At 55.6% G+C, this 16,347-nt stretch overlaps 2 protein-coding genes and 1 pseudogene across 6 annotated transcripts; 2 read left to right on the forward strand and 1 right to left on the reverse strand.

Moving 5' to 3' along the window:
• The first annotated feature begins 29 nt into the window (after positions 1-29).
• On the forward strand, positions 30-5,501 carry TMEM138 (transmembrane protein 138). Of its 3 annotated transcripts, none has more exons than XM_045574062.1 (5): positions 30-412; positions 2,464-2,694; positions 3,599-3,809; positions 4,711-4,786; positions 4,988-5,501. In XM_045574062.1, exons 1-5 carry the CDS (start codon positions 30-32, stop codon positions 5,098-5,100), a joined length of 1,014 nt encoding a protein of 337 aa, XP_045430018.1. In that variant the 3' UTR covers positions 5,101-5,501. The 3 variants fall into 3 exon arrangements, with proteins under 3 accessions (XP_045430018.1, XP_045430019.1, XP_045430020.1); XM_045574063.1 differs by having other exon boundaries at positions 3,638-3,809; positions 4,952-5,501; XM_045574064.1 differs by having other exon boundaries at positions 110-412; positions 3,638-3,809.
• Positions 5,502-11,410: 5,909 nt separating this feature from the next.
• Positions 11,411-16,347, forward strand: TMEM216 (transmembrane protein 216). Of its 3 annotated transcripts, none has more exons than XM_036417429.2 (5): positions 11,411-11,538; positions 12,057-12,153; positions 12,999-13,091; positions 15,362-15,563; positions 15,819-16,347. In XM_036417429.2, the coding sequence occupies exons 1-5, from the start codon at positions 11,521-11,523 to the stop codon at positions 15,832-15,834; spliced, it is 426 nt and encodes a 141-aa protein (XP_036273322.1). In that variant the 5' UTR covers positions 11,411-11,520; the 3' UTR covers positions 15,835-16,347. The 3 variants fall into 3 exon arrangements, with proteins under 3 accessions (XP_036273322.1, XP_045430022.1, XP_045430021.1); XM_045574066.1 differs by having other exon boundaries at positions 11,411-11,533; positions 12,052-12,153; XM_045574065.1 differs by having other exon boundaries at positions 11,506-11,551; positions 12,052-12,153.
• LOC118707320 lies at positions 13,878-14,025 on the reverse strand (annotated as a pseudogene).

A 16,347-nucleotide genomic window follows, 5' to 3' on the forward strand; every position in this document is an offset into this window, starting at 1 on the left:
GCGAGGCCACCTCGGCCGTTTATAGGCTCATGGCACTTCCGGCCGCGCGCGTGGCCGCCTGGGAAATGAAGTCCGGAGTAGCCCTCTCCTCCCGCGTCAAGAGGCTGACTCCCATTCCACTTCCGCCGCGGGTGTTTCTCCCCCATCCCAAGCCGGGGGGCCCAGGGGCCGGCAACGCTGCCCCTCACTCCCCGAAATGTTCGGGCCCCGCGACACCGCCCGCCAGGGGTTGGCGCTCAGCAAGGCCACGCGGAGGTGGCGGGCCTAGGAACACGGAGGCCCCCCCAACATGGCCACCCGGCGGACCACTGAGCGAGCGGGAAAGCCTCCTCCTCCGCCTACTTCCGGAATTTGAAACCGGTTTCCGGAAGCCAGGTGAGTGTCCCCATGGCAACCAGCGTTGGGCTTGGAGGTGAGTGTGCTTGAGGATTTGCAGAGAAAGTAAGTGTCCGGACGTCGGCGCTTGTTGTTGTTATTGCTTTGGCTTTGGATTCCGGCCAGGGCAGCCCCGTTTGTAAAGCGGGTTCAGGCGGGCGAGGGGACGTGCCCCGGGACAAAGGCCACGCGGCCGGTGGCGGCGGGCGGGAGGTCGGCAGAGCGGCCCGCACACAGCTCTCCGCGGGCTGTGGAGCGGGGGTGTGAGCAGGGGAGGGGGTGTGACGTTAGTGTGCAGCCCGGCTCCGCGCCTCTGCCGCCAGAGAGGACCTGAGTGCTGACCCTGCGCCCCGGGCTGGAGGGCGGGGTCCGGGGTTAGAGGCCTTGGCTGGTAAGTACACCATCATTGTCAGTGTTTGATGGAGATGGAAACTCGGCTCAGAGAAATCACGCTCGTGCACCCCCCAGGGGGGCCTCCACCAGGTGAGGTGGGCGAGGGTCTCCCCGCTCAGAGCCTCTGTGAGATGGGGAGGGTGTACACGCCAACAGCTGCTGCGCAGGCGGGTGTGGGATGAACAAAGTATTAAATCTGAAGAATTGTAGATGGTAAAGCATTTTGCAGATGTTAGTTCAATCTCTAACACCTCAAAGCATTTTTAAAATATATATGTTTTTATTCATTCGCAGAGGGGGAGAGAGGAACACCAGTGATGACAGAGAATAGTGGATCAGCTGCCTCCTGCTTATCCCATGCTGGAAATGGAGCCCGCAACCCAGGCCTGTGCCCTTGACCAAGCAGTGACCTCCTGGTTCATAGGACGAAGCTCAACCACTGAGCCACTGGGGGCAGGCCACCTCAAAGCATTTTGAAATTTGTTTATAAACTTAATCCAGCGGGAGTGGTCACAGGACACCCCCAGAGCAAATTCTGGATCTTGTCATATCCTCCTATACAATGAAAGGGTATTATGCCAATCAACCAAACGGCAGAACAACCGGTTGTTATGACATGCACTGACCACCAGGGGGCAGATGCTCAATGCAGGAGCTGCCCCCTGGTGGTCAGTGCACTCTTATGGGGATCACTACTCAGCCAGAAGCCCTGAGCTGGGCTCATGGCTGCTGAGCACAGCGGTGATGGCTGAGCCTCTCCCACCTCCGCAGCAGTCAGACATCCTCCAAGGGCTCTCAGACTGCGAGAGGCACAGACCGGGGGCATGAACTCGGTGCACTGGGCCTCTAGTGTGGAAATAAAGGCCCAGCTTCCCTTCCCTGGTGCCCACTGTTGCTCCCATAACCTTACACGCAGTTTGTGGGAGAGCACAGTTTCCTCCCAGCTTTCTCTGCCCACACCACTTCCCACTTCTCCTGTGCTCACATGTTCCCTCCCACCTGGTTCCATGTTGGCCTGTCAGCAATAAGAGACCAGACTGCTTTGTGCAGCAGGTGAGAGCACCCAGGCTGCCTGGATCCGAACCCCAGCTCTGCCGCTTACTGGCAGTGTGACCTGGGACACGTTATTTTATCTCTCTGCACCTCAGCTGTCCTATCTGCAAAATGGGAGTATCTTCTACCTTGTGAGATTTAAACAACAGGAATGCTTAGACTGGTCCCAGCACATATGCAAAGGATTGCAGCCGCAGTATTAGTACTAGAGTCGGTATTAACTCGACCTTGCCGAAACCGGTTTGGCTCAGTGGATAGAGCGTCGGCCTGTGGACTGAAAGCTCCCAGGTTCGATTCCGGTCAAGGGCATGTACCTTGGTTGCAGGCACATCCCCAGCGGGGTGTGCAAGAGGCAGCTGACTGATGATTCTATCTCATCGATGTTTCTAACTCTGTCCCTCTCCCTCTCTGTAAAAAATAAATAAAATATATATAAAAAAATAAAAAATATTAACGTGACCAGCATGGAGCCTGGGGGAGAGGGTGAGGGTGCCCGGAAGATAGGCCTCGTTGGGGTCTTGTTGGTTTTGCTCACAGCTGTATCCCAGCACTGAGAATGGCGCCTGGCCCGTGACAGGTCCTCAGGAAATCCTCATGGTACTAATGAACTTTTAACCGGCTTTTTTTTTTTTCCTCCAACAGGCTCTTGTCTTCAGTAAAAGGAACTTCTCTGTCAGTCGGGCCGGTCAGAGCTGCTTTCTGGGGAACCGGGGAATGTGCCCTCGGGGCCGGACAGCGGAGGAAGATGCTGCAGGCCAGCGGCTACAGCCTCGTGCTCTCCCTGCAGCTCCTGCTGCTGACCTATGACCTCTTCGTCAATTCCTTCTCGGAGCTGCTCCGCTCGCCGCCCGTCATCCAGCTGGTGCTGTTCATGTGAGTTCAGTGGGCGGGACTGACAGCGAACACAGCGGCGCGAGGCCTGGGCAGTCATGACTCAAAGTTATTAATAGAAAACCATGAGGAAGAAAGTATGAGACCACAGCGACGCCACAGGTCCTGCTTTTGCTTCCTCTGGCGAGGGTCCGGGACACAGGAAGCGGTTCCCATAGAAATGAGGGCCTGCCGCTAACCTGTCCCTGCATCTGCGAGCAGAAATACTGTCTTACGTTGCCGTGATGAGGAATGCAGGATGGCAAGGTAAAGGCCAGTTGTCTTAATAAGATGTATGAACCTCATGCGATGGGAGCTGTTGGCGTTTCCCTTCACAGTAACATGGCCGCCACGAGGCGGCTCCGGGAGAAGTGCCGTCGCGCTCCGCACAGTGGCAACGGCGGCACGCCTGCTCCCGCGGAGTTCGTTCCGTGGAGAGGGCACACACGCGTGCTGTAAAGGGCCATTTCACGTAGCAGTAAGGGTCGTGCCGTGGACACGCAGTGGCTGGGAGGAGGGGAGGGCACTTTAGATCACGGCGCTAAAGGAAGTGCATCTTCCTCATGAACTGAGACCCGATGGCCCTGCGGCAGCGGCCGTGCGGAGACCAGGAGGCGCTTTGCTGTCCGGGGACAGGAACATCCGAGGGGCAGGCTGTGCTCGCACGGCGTGCTCTGGGCGGAGGCGGAGCCAGTTCCCACGGCGCCTGGAGGTCCTGCAGGGAGAGGCAGAGCAGGACGCCTCGTCTGGCTGCACAGCTGCTGGGCCAGGGGGGTCTTAGCTCCATCTCATCTGGGGCCCAGAGCGCATGCTCCCTGGGGGTGGGGGGAGCCTCGGAGGCCTGGGTCCCAGAGGGAGAAAGACAGCAGCACTGTCCCTCGGGACTGTCGCCCCTCCCGCTCCTCAGCCGCCCTGCACTGTGCTTTGTTGTGTTTGATGCCTGCAGCATCCAGGACATCGCGATCCTCTTCAACATCATCGTCATCTTCCTCATGTTCTTCAACACGTTCGTCTTCCAGGCCGGCCTGGTCAGCCTGCTGTTCCACAAGTTCAAAGGGACCATCGTGCTGACCGCAGTGTACTTCGCCCTCAGCATCGCCCTGCACGTCTGGCTCATGGTGAGCGGCGCTGGGGGCCTCGGGTCTTTAGCTCCTCGGGCCGGCAGCTGCTCGCTATCGCACAGACCCTGCTCGGGGAGGTGGAGAGAGTGTGAGTCTCCTAGGGCGCTTTAGCCCGACCAGCTTCTGGAACATTCAGTTCACCTTCGCCCCAAACCGGTCTACTGGGGCTAAAGCGGGAAGTTGAATCTCTTTCATCTGTTTGGGCGGGTACTAGTCCAGGGTGTTTCTAGGCCCCGGTGTCTCATGGGAAAGAGCGCTGCCTGCCCTCTGTGCCTCGGCCCCTGCAGCCACCATCACCCCGGAGAGCCACCAGAGGCCCCGGTGCTGAGGTGGCGCAGAGCAGACCCGGTGCTCACGGCCTCAGGTTCCTTCCGCGTCACGGTCTTCCTCCCGCGGTGTCTCAGCGTTTCTCGGGGTGCGTCCTGAGGGGCGTCTGTCACCTCTGTACTGCGGCCACCTTCTCGGCGGGAAGGAGCCGGCTGTGGCCAGGGCGCAGGTGCTTCTGAAGAAGATGGTCCCTGCTCTGGTCCTGGAGCCTGAACAGGCCCGGCCGCGTCCTGTGAAGCCCGCGCTGCCCGCGCCCTCAGCTGGCAGGACTGAACCCGGGCTTCTCAAGAAGGCAGGGACCCCGAGGCGCTGAGCTCGAGTGTCCCTTCTTGGCCAGGGCCACGGGGTGAAGGTAGTAACCAGCTGGGGTCACATCCTCCCTCCGGGTTAATGGTTTGCTTTCCAGCTAAGGCCTGGAGGCACTGTGACAAACAGCGGGGCCGTGGGAAGAAGGAGGGTGAGACTGGCCTGCTTTTGAACCGGGGGCCCTGCAGCACACACACACACACACACACACACCCCCGTGGAGCGTCACCTGCCATTAACCTTCCCATCTCCCTGTCTCCTCCAGAACTTACGCTGGAAAGACTCGAACCGCTTTGTCTGGACAGAAGGACTGCAGGCCCTGTTTGTGTTCCAGAGGCTGGGTAAGGGCGGAGCACCCTCAGGCTCCCGGGTCCCTCTGTGGCTCTGTCAGCCCCACACCACGCACGGGGTGCTGCTGCCGCTGTGGCGGGATCCCTGGGCGGTCGGGAGGCAGGCCCCGGCCTCCGGCCCCCGGCCTCCAGCCTCCGGGGGTTCCTGCTCCGCAGCACCTCCTCAGGAGCGCCGCCCTTCTGCTCCCGCAGCGGCCGTGTTCTACTGTTACTTCTACAAGCGCACAGCCGTGCGGCTGGGCGACCCCCGCTTCTACCAGGACTCGGCGTGGCTGCGCAAGGAGTTCACGCAGGTCCGCAGGTGACCTGTCACTGAGGTGCCTCTCCGGCCTGCGGCCACGTGTGCCGCGTGAGGGGGACGTCGGCCTGGGCCCCGGACGCAGCCGACAGGCTCCCGCCAGTTGTGTCCAGCAGCCGGGAAGCAAGATCCTCCCTCTCAGACTCCAGTTCCCGGTGCAGACTCCAGGACGTGCCTCGTCCCCTGGCCCTCGGCTCCGCCCGCTCCTCCCCCGCTCCCCGGGCTCTCGCTGGATCCGGAGGGGACTCCCAGCATCGGTGCTCTCTGCTCCACACACAGGACCAAGCGATACCCAGAGGGATGCTCTGTGCTGCTGACTGGGCACGCCTCGGGCATGAGATCCGGTGCCCACGGCCCTTTCTGCTCTTACGTTCTATAAATAGGAAATAAATTGGAGTCTTTCCAGAAGTGGCATCCTTCGGGCTAGATCGCTTCCCTGCCTGGTAGGAGGCATGCCAAGTCCCGGCCTCATCCTGTAGGCAGATCGGGCCACAGAGCGTGCACAGATAATACCATTTATCGAGTCCCATTACCCATACAAGGTATTTTTACAGAAATTCAAAATGTAGCCTGATGCCCACCCGGCCCCACCCCTGGAGTTCAGACTTCTGTGCTTTATTCAGACTCTGTCCCCGTTCAGGTCTTCAAACTGCCCTCAGCAGAGAATTGTTCCTTAGCCTGTGTTGGCAAAAGACGTTTTTAAAACTCATGTGCCCGGAGCCCAGTTGCCTGTGCCAGAACGCTGTGCGAGGAGCCGCCAGCTTCAGCGGCACATGACCACCACCTGTCACAGGGCTCTCGAGCCGGGTTCCGGCCACCGGGCTGGGTCAGGAAGATTTCTGTGGGACTTGCTCACGAGTCTGGTCAGCTGTGGGTCAGCCAGGCAGCCTGATGGATGGTCCTGGGACCCGTGGCTCTTGGCTAACCCAGGTTGGCCTCCGCTGGAATGACTGGGCTGTGCAGCTCAGGTTCATATGACCCATCCATGACCCACCAAGGTCTGTTCACGTGACAGTGGCTGAGAAACCGGAGAACAAGCCCCAGGGAAAAACTCCAGATCCAGCCTCTGCTTGTGTTCTGGCTCTTGGACTCCCTTTGGTCAAAGCAGGTCATGTGACTGCCCAGTCAGTGGGAAAGCCAGGCACAAGTTTCTTGGCACAGGCTTGGCTGCCGGGAGGGCCGTGCGCTCAGCCCACCCTCCAGGAAGCCGCTCTGTCAAGGACCAGGCAGGGACAGTTAGATTTTGAGGCCCCTGGCCTGTTGCAGCTTCTTGGCGTTCTGGCATGAGAGCAGCCATCGCTGCTCCGTGAAGGGTGAGCACGGCTGTGCCCCAGTAACGCCGCTTTAGGACACTCAGGTTTGAAGTTCATGTTTTCATGTGGCATAACTTTTTCCCCGCGATGTTAAAGGTCATTCTATTCTTAGATTGGGGATGCAAAGCAAGCCAACCCCAGCTCAGGAACTGGCCACAGTGAGCTGACCCCTGGTGTGGAAGCCTGGAATAAAGGGAGGCAGACTGTCGGTAATAATCTACTGTGGTGTCAAGATGTTAACATTCGAAAAGAAAAGGCACGCCCGGCCAGTGTGGCTCATGGTTGATGCTGTCCCATGCACCTAGAGGTCACCAGCTCGATTCCCGGTCAAGCCACTGGTCCAGTTTCAGGCTCCATCCAGTAGGGGGCGTGCAAGAGGCAGCTAACCCATATTTCTCTCCTTTCCTCTCTAAAATCAAAACACTTCATTATTATTTTTTAAAAATATATTTTATTGATTTTTTACAGAGAGGGAGAGTGATAGAGAGCTAGAAACATCGATGAGAGAGAATCATTGATCAGCTGCCTCCTGCACACCCCCCACCAGGGATGTTCCCACAACCAATGTACATACCCTTGACCAGAATCGAACCAGGGACCTTTCAGTCCGCAGACCGACACTATCCACTGAGCCAAACTGGTTTCAGCTCAAAACACTTTTTTTTTTTTTTTAAGTACGATGCCCAAACACATCATCTAAGATCCATATCCTATAATTGGAAAAAGTGATCTAAAAAGTCCTAACAAAGCCGCAATCTATGCCTACTATCCCTTCAGCAGTTCAAAAAATAATTACTAGCCTGATCTTTTCACAAAGGATCTTGTAGAATCCTTTGCTCACTGATATCCCGAAAGACAGCTTTCTGGGCCTCCAAGTCAGGGCTGGGTCCTCTTCTGTCTCAAAGACCAAATGCCTGCTTCCTCAACCCGCACTCCCTCCCTGGCCTGGAGCCTGAGCTGTGTGTTCGCCTCCATCGCCCAGGCAGCGGCCGCAGCCACCCAGGCCAGCGGAGCCCCCGGCCTCACGCCCGGAGGGGACTGCGGAGCCTCCAGCCGTTACACCCACAGCACAGTCCGCCTGAGCCTGGAGTTCTGAGCTCGTCACTCCCCCAGCTGCAGCTCAGCCCGGGCTCCTGCCCCTCCCCGCCCTGCCAACCTGCGCTGATGTATGTCCTTATAGAACATGTACTATTTTAGAAACTTTCTTACAAAATAAGTTGCCATAATCCTACTCCACTCATTTATTTCAAATCCTCAAATACAGTCGGTCCTCCATTTCATGGTTCCGCACCCACAGTTTCAATCGACTGCAGGTGAAAAATATTCAGGGGGCGGGGACATGATACATTGTTGCTGACAGTTATTAGGGGGTGGGGACATGATGTAGCTGATAGGTATTATGTCCTTAGATCTCTTGTGATTATGTGCATTGAACAGGTACAGACTCTTATTATTCCCTAAACAACACAGGATAACAACGATATTCACATAGCATTTGCATAGATTAGGTATTACAAGTAATCTAGAAATGATATAAAGTACACAGGCATATGTAAATACCATGCCATTTTATAGACGGGACCTGAGCATCCTTGGAACTGGTAATAGCCGTCGGGGAGGGGTCTTGGAACTAATCCTCTATGTTTATGTATTTTACGCACAGTGTGATTATGGGAACACGGCATCACTTAGTTTGGGGTTTGTGTTTTTTTCACTTATCAGTAGCAATAGGTTTTTAAGAGCCACACTGCCCTAGCCAGTTTGTCTCAGTGGATAGAGCCTCAGACTGTGGAATAAAGGGCCCAAGGTTCGATTCTGGTCAAGAGCACATGCAGGGTTGCCGACTCCATCCCCAGTAGGGGGCGTGCAGGAGGCAGCTGATTACCGTAGCAATAGGTTTTTAAGATAGGATGTTTCCTTAGAAACAGCTTCCAAAGCTCAGAGAAAGAAAGTAAACACTTTAGAGGTGCTTAGAGACTTGTAGTAGGACGGAGTTGCTCACAGCTGATCATACGATAATCGGGAAGTAGAAAAAGTAGATGAAATGTAATACCGTCTTTTTAAAAGGCCTCAGGACTGCAGAGGGAACGGGGAAGACAGCGGAGCTTCCTGGTCTCACCCTGCTGGGAGGACAGGGCGGGGACGTGGGGGAAGCACGTAACACGGCTTCTCAGATGTTTACCGAATTCCGGAGCTGTGAGGGACAGAGGCTATAAAAAGCTCAGCCTCAAACCTCTGGAAAGCAGGACAGAATTGCTGACCGGCTTATCGCCGTGGTGATCGGAACCCAGGCGTGGAGGGCGGGGACCAGGAGCACGGGCGTACAGGGAAAGCTCAGGGAGAACGGAAGAAAACATCCAGAGGCACTCTACTTTCCTATACACGAAGTCTGCACATGAGAAAAACCACTAGCAAGACCAGAGAGAGGACTAAATTATTATTTTAATTGATTTCCGAAAAAGGAAGGGTTAGGGAGGGAGAGAAACATCAACGATGGGAATCATCGACTGGCTGCCAACTGCACACCTTCTACTGGGCATTGGACCCAAAACCCAGGCATGAGCCCTGACCAGAAATTGAACCGTGACTTCCTGGGTCATAGATCCACGCTCAATCACTGAGCCACATTGGCCGGGCAGAAAAAGCTGTTTTAAAGATATTCCACAAACAGACCTTGATTAGGAAAAAAAAGGGAAGGCAGCCCTGGCCAGGTAGGTCAGTTGGTTAGAGCTTTGTTCCAATGCGCCAAGGTTATGGGTTTGACCCCTGGTCACATATAGAAATGCATAAATAAGTGAAACAACAAATTGATGTTTCTCCTCTCTTACTCAAACAATATATATTTAGTTGTGTGTGTGTGTGTGTTTTAAAGAGCCACACTGCCCTAGCCAGTTTGTCTCAGTGGATAGAGCCTCAGACTGTGGAATAAAGGGCCCAAGGTTCGATTCTGGTCAAGAGCACATGCAGGGTTGCCGACTCCATCCCCAGTAGGGGGCGTGCAGGAGGCAGCTGATTACCGTATTTTCCGGCGTATAAGACGACCCCTTAATTCTACAGTTAAATTAAAACGTAGGTTTAGGCCTATATTCGCTGTATAAGACTACCCCCCACTTCAAAGAAAAGACTTACTTTGCCGTCAAGATCTGCGGGTAATTTTTGTGCAATTTTGGTCTTTTGTAATGATTCTCGCTCATTATTGATGTTCCCATCCCTCTCCCTTTCTCTCTCAATCAATAAAATATACATAAAAAATAAAATAAAAAACAAACAGGGCCACACCTACACACATTACAGTCAAATTATTGAAAGCTAAAGATGAAGAGCAAATCTTGAAAGTGGCAAGAGAAAAACCACACACCACAAACAGGTGATAAAATTAACAACAAATTAACCTTCAACCGGAAGCCTGTAAACAACCCCCCTGGCACAGGTGAGCCAAGGCCGGTGGGCAGGTGCGCCAACAGCAGAGCTCCGTGTGCAGGAGGACTGGAGGGTGTGATGCCACAGGGCGTGGCGGGTGGTGGGAATCCACCCTCTGGGGAGAAGAGCCGAAGCGGATGAGCTGGAGGAGGGAGCTGGGCACTGCGCTGGGTACACAGAGCCCAGGCGGCTTTGGGAAACAAGGCTGAGGGGCAGGTGCACAAAGGTAAGTCGGTGCAGAGCCTGGCATCCCAGCCAGGAGGACCCGCGGCCTCAACGGTTGGGAGAGTCCGCTCCAGGAGCAGCTGGAGCAGAGCGCCCCCTGGTGGCCGACTGCCCAGGTACTTGCAAGGCCAGGAGATCTTGGGGCAGGAGCCAAGCCCTTCCAGCCCCACGTCTCTCCAGGGCCCTCGAGGGCAGGGGAGAAGTGCCGGGTCCAGGCCACACCGCAGCCCGGGAACTGAGGTCCATGTGCAGCCAAGAGGCAAAACAGAGGTAAGAGCCCGTGGTTTCGCCTCTCAGCGTCCGCGCCGGGCCCCCACACCTCTGAGCTCCCCTCAAAGTGTTAACATTCCTGCTTTCAAGATTCTCACCTCCCCGAATGGGAGACACACAAACTGCTCTCCGGGGGCAGGGAGTGGCTCTGCCCGGCCCTTCAGGGGAAGTAACAAGGACCCTCCCCTCTTCCCCCCAGCCTGCTGGTCCCGGCTCTGTCCCTACAGTTAGTCTCCGACTCACCTGACCCGGTTTGCCCGCGCCATCTGCTTCCTTCCCTGCCCCGACGACCGCGGGCTGACAGCCAAGGCAGCTCCAGGCCCCTCAACACCCCGTTCCTCCTCCCCCCGCCCCCCCCCGGGCAGGGACACACCTGGACAGCTCCCGCCCCGAGGCGTCAAACCCCGGGCGCAGACCGCCTCCGGGAAACCTCGAGGCTCGGTCCTCTCCGTGACCCCAGCCAGCTCCGTGCGGGTCACGTGCTGATCACGGCCACTTCACGTGCTCTGCTTTGTGCTCTTTGAAAGGAGCCTCGGGTTCGGATTCAGTTCGGTGCCTTCTAATTATCTGGTACGTTCCACGCACGACTCCTCCCCTCTTATCCCCCCCCCCCCCCCCCCAAAAAAAAGGCTGCCCGCTGGACAAACGACCCCTAACCCCGGCCCGCTTGCAGAGCACCCGCGCCTGCTCCTCATTTCCAGACGGATGTTAGAAAGGGAATCGTGGGGCCCATCCTGTGGTCACATGACCACAAAGGATCACTTCAAATATCCAATTTTTAAACGTATTTTTATTGATTTCAGAGAGGAAGGGAGAGGGAGAGATAGAAACATCAGTGATGAGAGAGAATCATGGACCCGCTGCCTCCTGCACGCCCCCTACTGGGGCTGGAGCCTGCGGGCCTGTGGCCTCCTGGTTCACAGGCAGACGCTCCACCCCTGAGCCACGCCGGCAGGCAGTGCCTTGTAACTCGGGGTGGGGAGCCCAAGTCTCGGTGAGCCCAAGTCCCCCTGAAGGCCGCCTGCGGCCCGCGCCCAGCCCCGCACTCCAACAGCTTAGAGACCTCCGGGCCGCTCACCATAGAGTGCGCGGGCGGGCAGAGGGGCCGGAAGTTGGGGCCGCTCAGTCCCCATTTCCGGCAGCGCCTCACTGCTCCGGAGTGGCGGCGGCCGCGTACGCAGTTTCCATGGGGACCGAGGATGGCGGCGCGAGGTGAGGTTCCGGAGGTGTGTGAGTGGCTTCCTGCTCCCCTCAGCCTCCCCTTCCTCGTCTCCCAGAGCGCGACCTCAGCCTCCATTCTCGGAGAGGGACTTCTCCCTGTCCACAGCGGGTCCCGCCGCTCCACCCGGCCCGAGTGCGGAAGGCCTGGGGTGAGGGTCTCTCAGAGCCCCGTCCTTGGCTGCGCCTGCTCTGAGCCGGCTCCGTGACGGACATGCCTCTGAGCGACCTCGAAGCGGCCCGTTTCCCCCCAGATGGTGACGGGGGAGATCTCAGGGGACGGGATTGCCACCCCGAAGCCGGGAGTGGGGTCTGGCTGGTTCCGAGGACAGAAGGGGATTGAAGGAAGCCCCCTCCACGTCCTATGCTCACACCCACCCTCATTATCCGCAACCAGAGGCCCCAGCGGCCCCTCCCGCTGGCTGCGATCTCGTGCTTTCTCCAAGTTGGAGACACGGTTCAGAGGGGGCGAGCGCCCTCCCCTCACCCTCTCCTCTGGCCCCTCTTGGCAGGTAAGCGGTTGTCCTCCACGCCCCTGGAAATCCTCTTCTTCCTGAACGGCTGGTATTACGCGACCTACTTCCTGCTGGAACTCTTCATATTTTTGTATAAAGGTAAGGCATGGGCTTGACTGCCCGTGTCCCCAGATACCTTCCCCACTTCAGCCACTTCTTTTCGGCCCCTCTTCCCAGCAAGGTAGGGAATGGCTTCCTTGAGAGCCATCCCTAGGGAGCCCCTCAGCAAGAATTTCTTGTTTTGGGGGCCCTGGCCAGGTAGGTCAGTGGGTTAGCGCATCGTCTCCATACCCCAAGGTTGCCAGTTCCGTCCTGGTCAAGGATACATAAAAGTATCAACCAATGAATGCATAAATAAGTGGAACAACAAACTGATATCTCTCAACCAATCAATAAAATATTTTGAAAATGTGATTTTTTTAATTTGGGGGATGTGGGCTCCTCCATGTGAGCCCACCTTTCTCTGTGAAGTCCACTTTCCGTTCAAGCCCCTGGGTGACTCAGAACGACTCAGCAGCCGGTGTTCCATGTCCATCTGATCGTGTTGGAGAGTGGAGTCCCACAGGCTTTTGGAGTTGGGAGTAAAACTCCGTCATAAGCCCTGGCAGGTGTGGCTCAGTGGATAGAGCTTCGGCCTGCAGACTGTAGGGCCCTGGGCTCAATTCCGGTCAAAGGCACAGGTTCGGGTTGCAGGCTTGATCCCTAGTAAGGGAGTGTGGAGGAGGCAGCCATGATTCTCTCATCATTGATGTTTCTCTCTCTTCCTCTCCCTTCCTCTTTGAAATCAATAAAAACATACTTAACAAAACAACAAAAACTCCACCATGAGAAGCCTGCCCCTAACAGACTCGCACTGTGAGCCGACCCTGCACTAGGTTAACATCTCCCTGCCCAGCTCCTGGGAGCTGTGTGCTGTTGGCAAACGCCGGCCTTTGTGTTGGCAGGTCTCCTGCTGCCGTATCCAAACGCCAATCTGGTGCTGGACGTGGCGATGCTCTTCCTCTACCTCGGGATTGAAGTGATTCGGCTGTTTTTTGGTGAGTGCCGTCCCGAGGACGCTCCTATTCCTTAGCCCAGTGGCCGGCAAACTCAGTCAGCAGAGCCAAATCTCAACAGTGCAACGATTGAAATGTCTTTGGAGAGCCACATTTTTTAAACTTCTTCTAATGCCACTTCTGCAACATAGACTTGCCCAGGCCGTGGTATTTTGTGGAAGAGCCACACTCAAGGGGCCAAAGAGCCGCATGTGGCTCGCAAGCCGCAGTCTGCCAACCATGGCCTTAACAATGAGCTGGTGTCTGTAACTTGACTAAAAGGAAAGCACATAACCTGGGCTCCCAGAAAGAGATTGGATCTGGCGCCATATCGCATTCCTCCCTTTCTGAAGTTTCATACTGCTTTATGTTTTGGGTCAAGACTATCCTGTCTCTTGCTCTGTAGGGCTAGACGTGGGCAGTCGCAGGAGATACTGGAGAATTCCTTCCCAGGTGCCTGACTACCCTCAAAGTGCCTGTTCCCCTCGCCGGTGCCGGGAGAATGGATTGGGCTGTCACGCCGTGTCCAGAACAGAACGTGCCTGTCCAGATTGGCACTAAGTTCCCCTCTGCTTCTCCGAACAAGAATTTCCCTGGGACAAGCTTCATATCCCCACAAATGCAGAGCACGTCTCTTATGAGTTAGAATGTCTCATCTCTGAAAAGTGTTATAATTCAAAACAGAAAAAAACAAAAAACGCCTGCAATACATAGAACAAAGAATAAAGGTGCAGGCTCACATAAATCATGAAGGAAACACAACCTGGGTTTTTACTTATTTTTTATTTTTTATGTGCCTCAGGCATGAAACAGCTCTGGCCACCGACACAGGCATCAAGCTAGGATGAACTAAGGACTGTACATCTGCTTCGCCCCTGATTGATAAAGAGCAACCCCACCACCAGTCAGGTGTCTCCTTGCCCATTGCCAGGGAGCACAACCTGGTTTTTTAAATGGTTTAGAGAGAGGAATGGAGAGAGAGAGTGTTTGGCTGCCTCCAGCATGCGCCCCGACCAGAACCGAACCTGCCAGCTTTCGGTGTGTGGGACGGTGCTGACCAGCTGAGCCGCACCCGCCAGGCCAAGGCAACTGAATTGAGGACACTGAGAAAGGAAACTAATGGGCAGTTCACAGGGAAATGACAGGAGCCAGTAAACACGACAAACGCCTCACTCACTAGTCAGTGTAAGTGGAAACGAGAACATTCTCACCCAGCAGCTGAGAAAGGCTCCCAGCAGCTGGCGTGAGAACAGGCATGCGGACGGGGCCCAGCGCCCCACACACATGAGCACCTCTAGCCTCAGACTCTGGGAACATAAATTAGTATGTCCTTCTCGCTGATAGTTTTACCTTGTCAAATTTGTATTCGTAGACCTAACCGGTGTGGCTCAGTGGCTAGAGCGTTGGCCTGTGGACTCAAGGGTCCCAGGTTCGATTCCAGTCAAGGGCATGTACCTTGGTTGTGGCCACATCCCCAGTAGGAGGTGTGCAGGAGGCAGCTGATCGATGTTTCTCTCTCATCGATGTTTCTAACTCTCTATCCCACTCCCTTTCTCTCTGTAAAAAAATCAGTAAAATATTAAAATATATATATATATTTTAAATATTTTATTTTAAATTATACCCTTAGACCTAATAGTTCCACCTCTAAAACTGGCTGAAAACACCTACTTCCTAGATGTACAGTCTGTCAGAATGTTTGTGGCCACATAGTGTGTGACCTCCAAGCTAGAGACAACCTGAACATCTGTCAACGCAGGATCAGCTCAGTGAGTTACAGAATCAGTCCAAAGAGACCATTCAGAACCATTAAAAAAAGAGTACGGTAGTGTGTGTGGAGAGATGTCTAAGTTGTATTAATGGGGCATAGTAAGCTGCAAAACATATCAGAGAATGACTCGTTTTTATCAGAATAGCCTGAGCATAGGCTCATGGAACAGAAGTCCAGAGCAGTGTAATCTAACAGCTCCTTCCAGGGAGTGAGCATGCTCCTCTGTATTTTCCAAAATTATTTCCTGTATATGTTATCTTTATAATTAAAATAAATTTCCCCCCAATAAAGACCCAGCGCCCCGTGAATGGGAGCCCAACTGAAGCAGGCCCTTTGGGGTGAATGATTCCAATCCCAGACTCCTCCCCGCCCTTGCCTTTACCCAGTTTATAAAGCTGTGTCCCCTCACATCACGCTCTGCCTTGCCAGTCCCCACGCCCACCATCTTTGCTCTGCACGAGGGGCACAGCCGCTTGGAGGTGACCCCTGGCTTGTCTGACAGGCACCAAGGGAAACCTGTGCCAGCGGAAGATGCCCCTGGCCGTCAGTGTGGCCCTGACCTTCCCTTCCGCCGTGATGGCCACGTACTACCTGCTGCTGCAGACCTACGTGCTCCGCCTGGAAGCCATCATGAACAGCATCCTGCTCCTCTTCTGCGGCTCCGAGCTGCTGCTGGAGGCGCTCACGCTGGCCGCCTTCTCCAGGTCTGAGCCGAGGGAGTGCCCTCGAGGGGGAAAGGTCCCCTTTTCCTGCAGCTGGAGGGGTCTTGTAGGCTCTTAAGGGGGTGAAGGGGGTCTGTGGGACCGCCCTTCCCATTTAGGGTAGGCCTTACCCCCTTAGGGAGAGAGACTAGATGATTCCTTGTTCTTCGGGGCCAGGAGGCTTGGAAGCTGGAACAGTTCAGGCCAGCTGCTCCTGTTCACTGGTCCTCTAACATCTGCATGTCTTTCTGTCATCAGTATGGACAGGGTTTGAAGTCCAAAAACTGCAGCCCGCAGCCCTCAGCAGCTGAGATGCTCACGCTCTGTACTGGAGCCACACCAGCGAGATGGCGGCTCACGTGGACCGAGGGAGTTGCAGCTTTTCCTCAGCACAGATGTTTGGGCAACAAACCGAGCATAAGGCCACTGGGCACCATCTAACCAGGACCCTCAGCCTAAGAGACTCTTCCACTCCAGCACAGGGCGGGGCAGGCTGTCCCCTCTGGCTGCGCTCAGAACCGGCTCCTGAGGACTCAAGCTCTCCGCTCTGACCGCCGTGGCCAGAGCATTTGTGTGGACCAAGTAGGCTCCGTGGCGCCCACAGGACCTGAGCCACTCTGCCCCGTGTGCCGTGCCTGCCTGCCCTGCGCCAGCACGGAGCTCCAAGGGACACAGCCTCCATCCTGCGGAGGCTGAGCGCCAGGCCTTTTTGAGTAGCTCATAGTGTTATTTTTCTATCCCCATCATGAAGCAAACATTATTTTATAATAAACATGTATTTTCTGTT

This window comes from Pipistrellus kuhlii, unplaced genomic scaffold (assembly GCF_014108245.1).
Source record: "Pipistrellus kuhlii isolate mPipKuh1 unplaced genomic scaffold, mPipKuh1.p scaffold_m20_p_59, whole genome shotgun sequence".
Lineage (NCBI taxonomy): Eukaryota > Metazoa > Chordata > Mammalia > Chiroptera > Vespertilionidae > Pipistrellus > Pipistrellus kuhlii.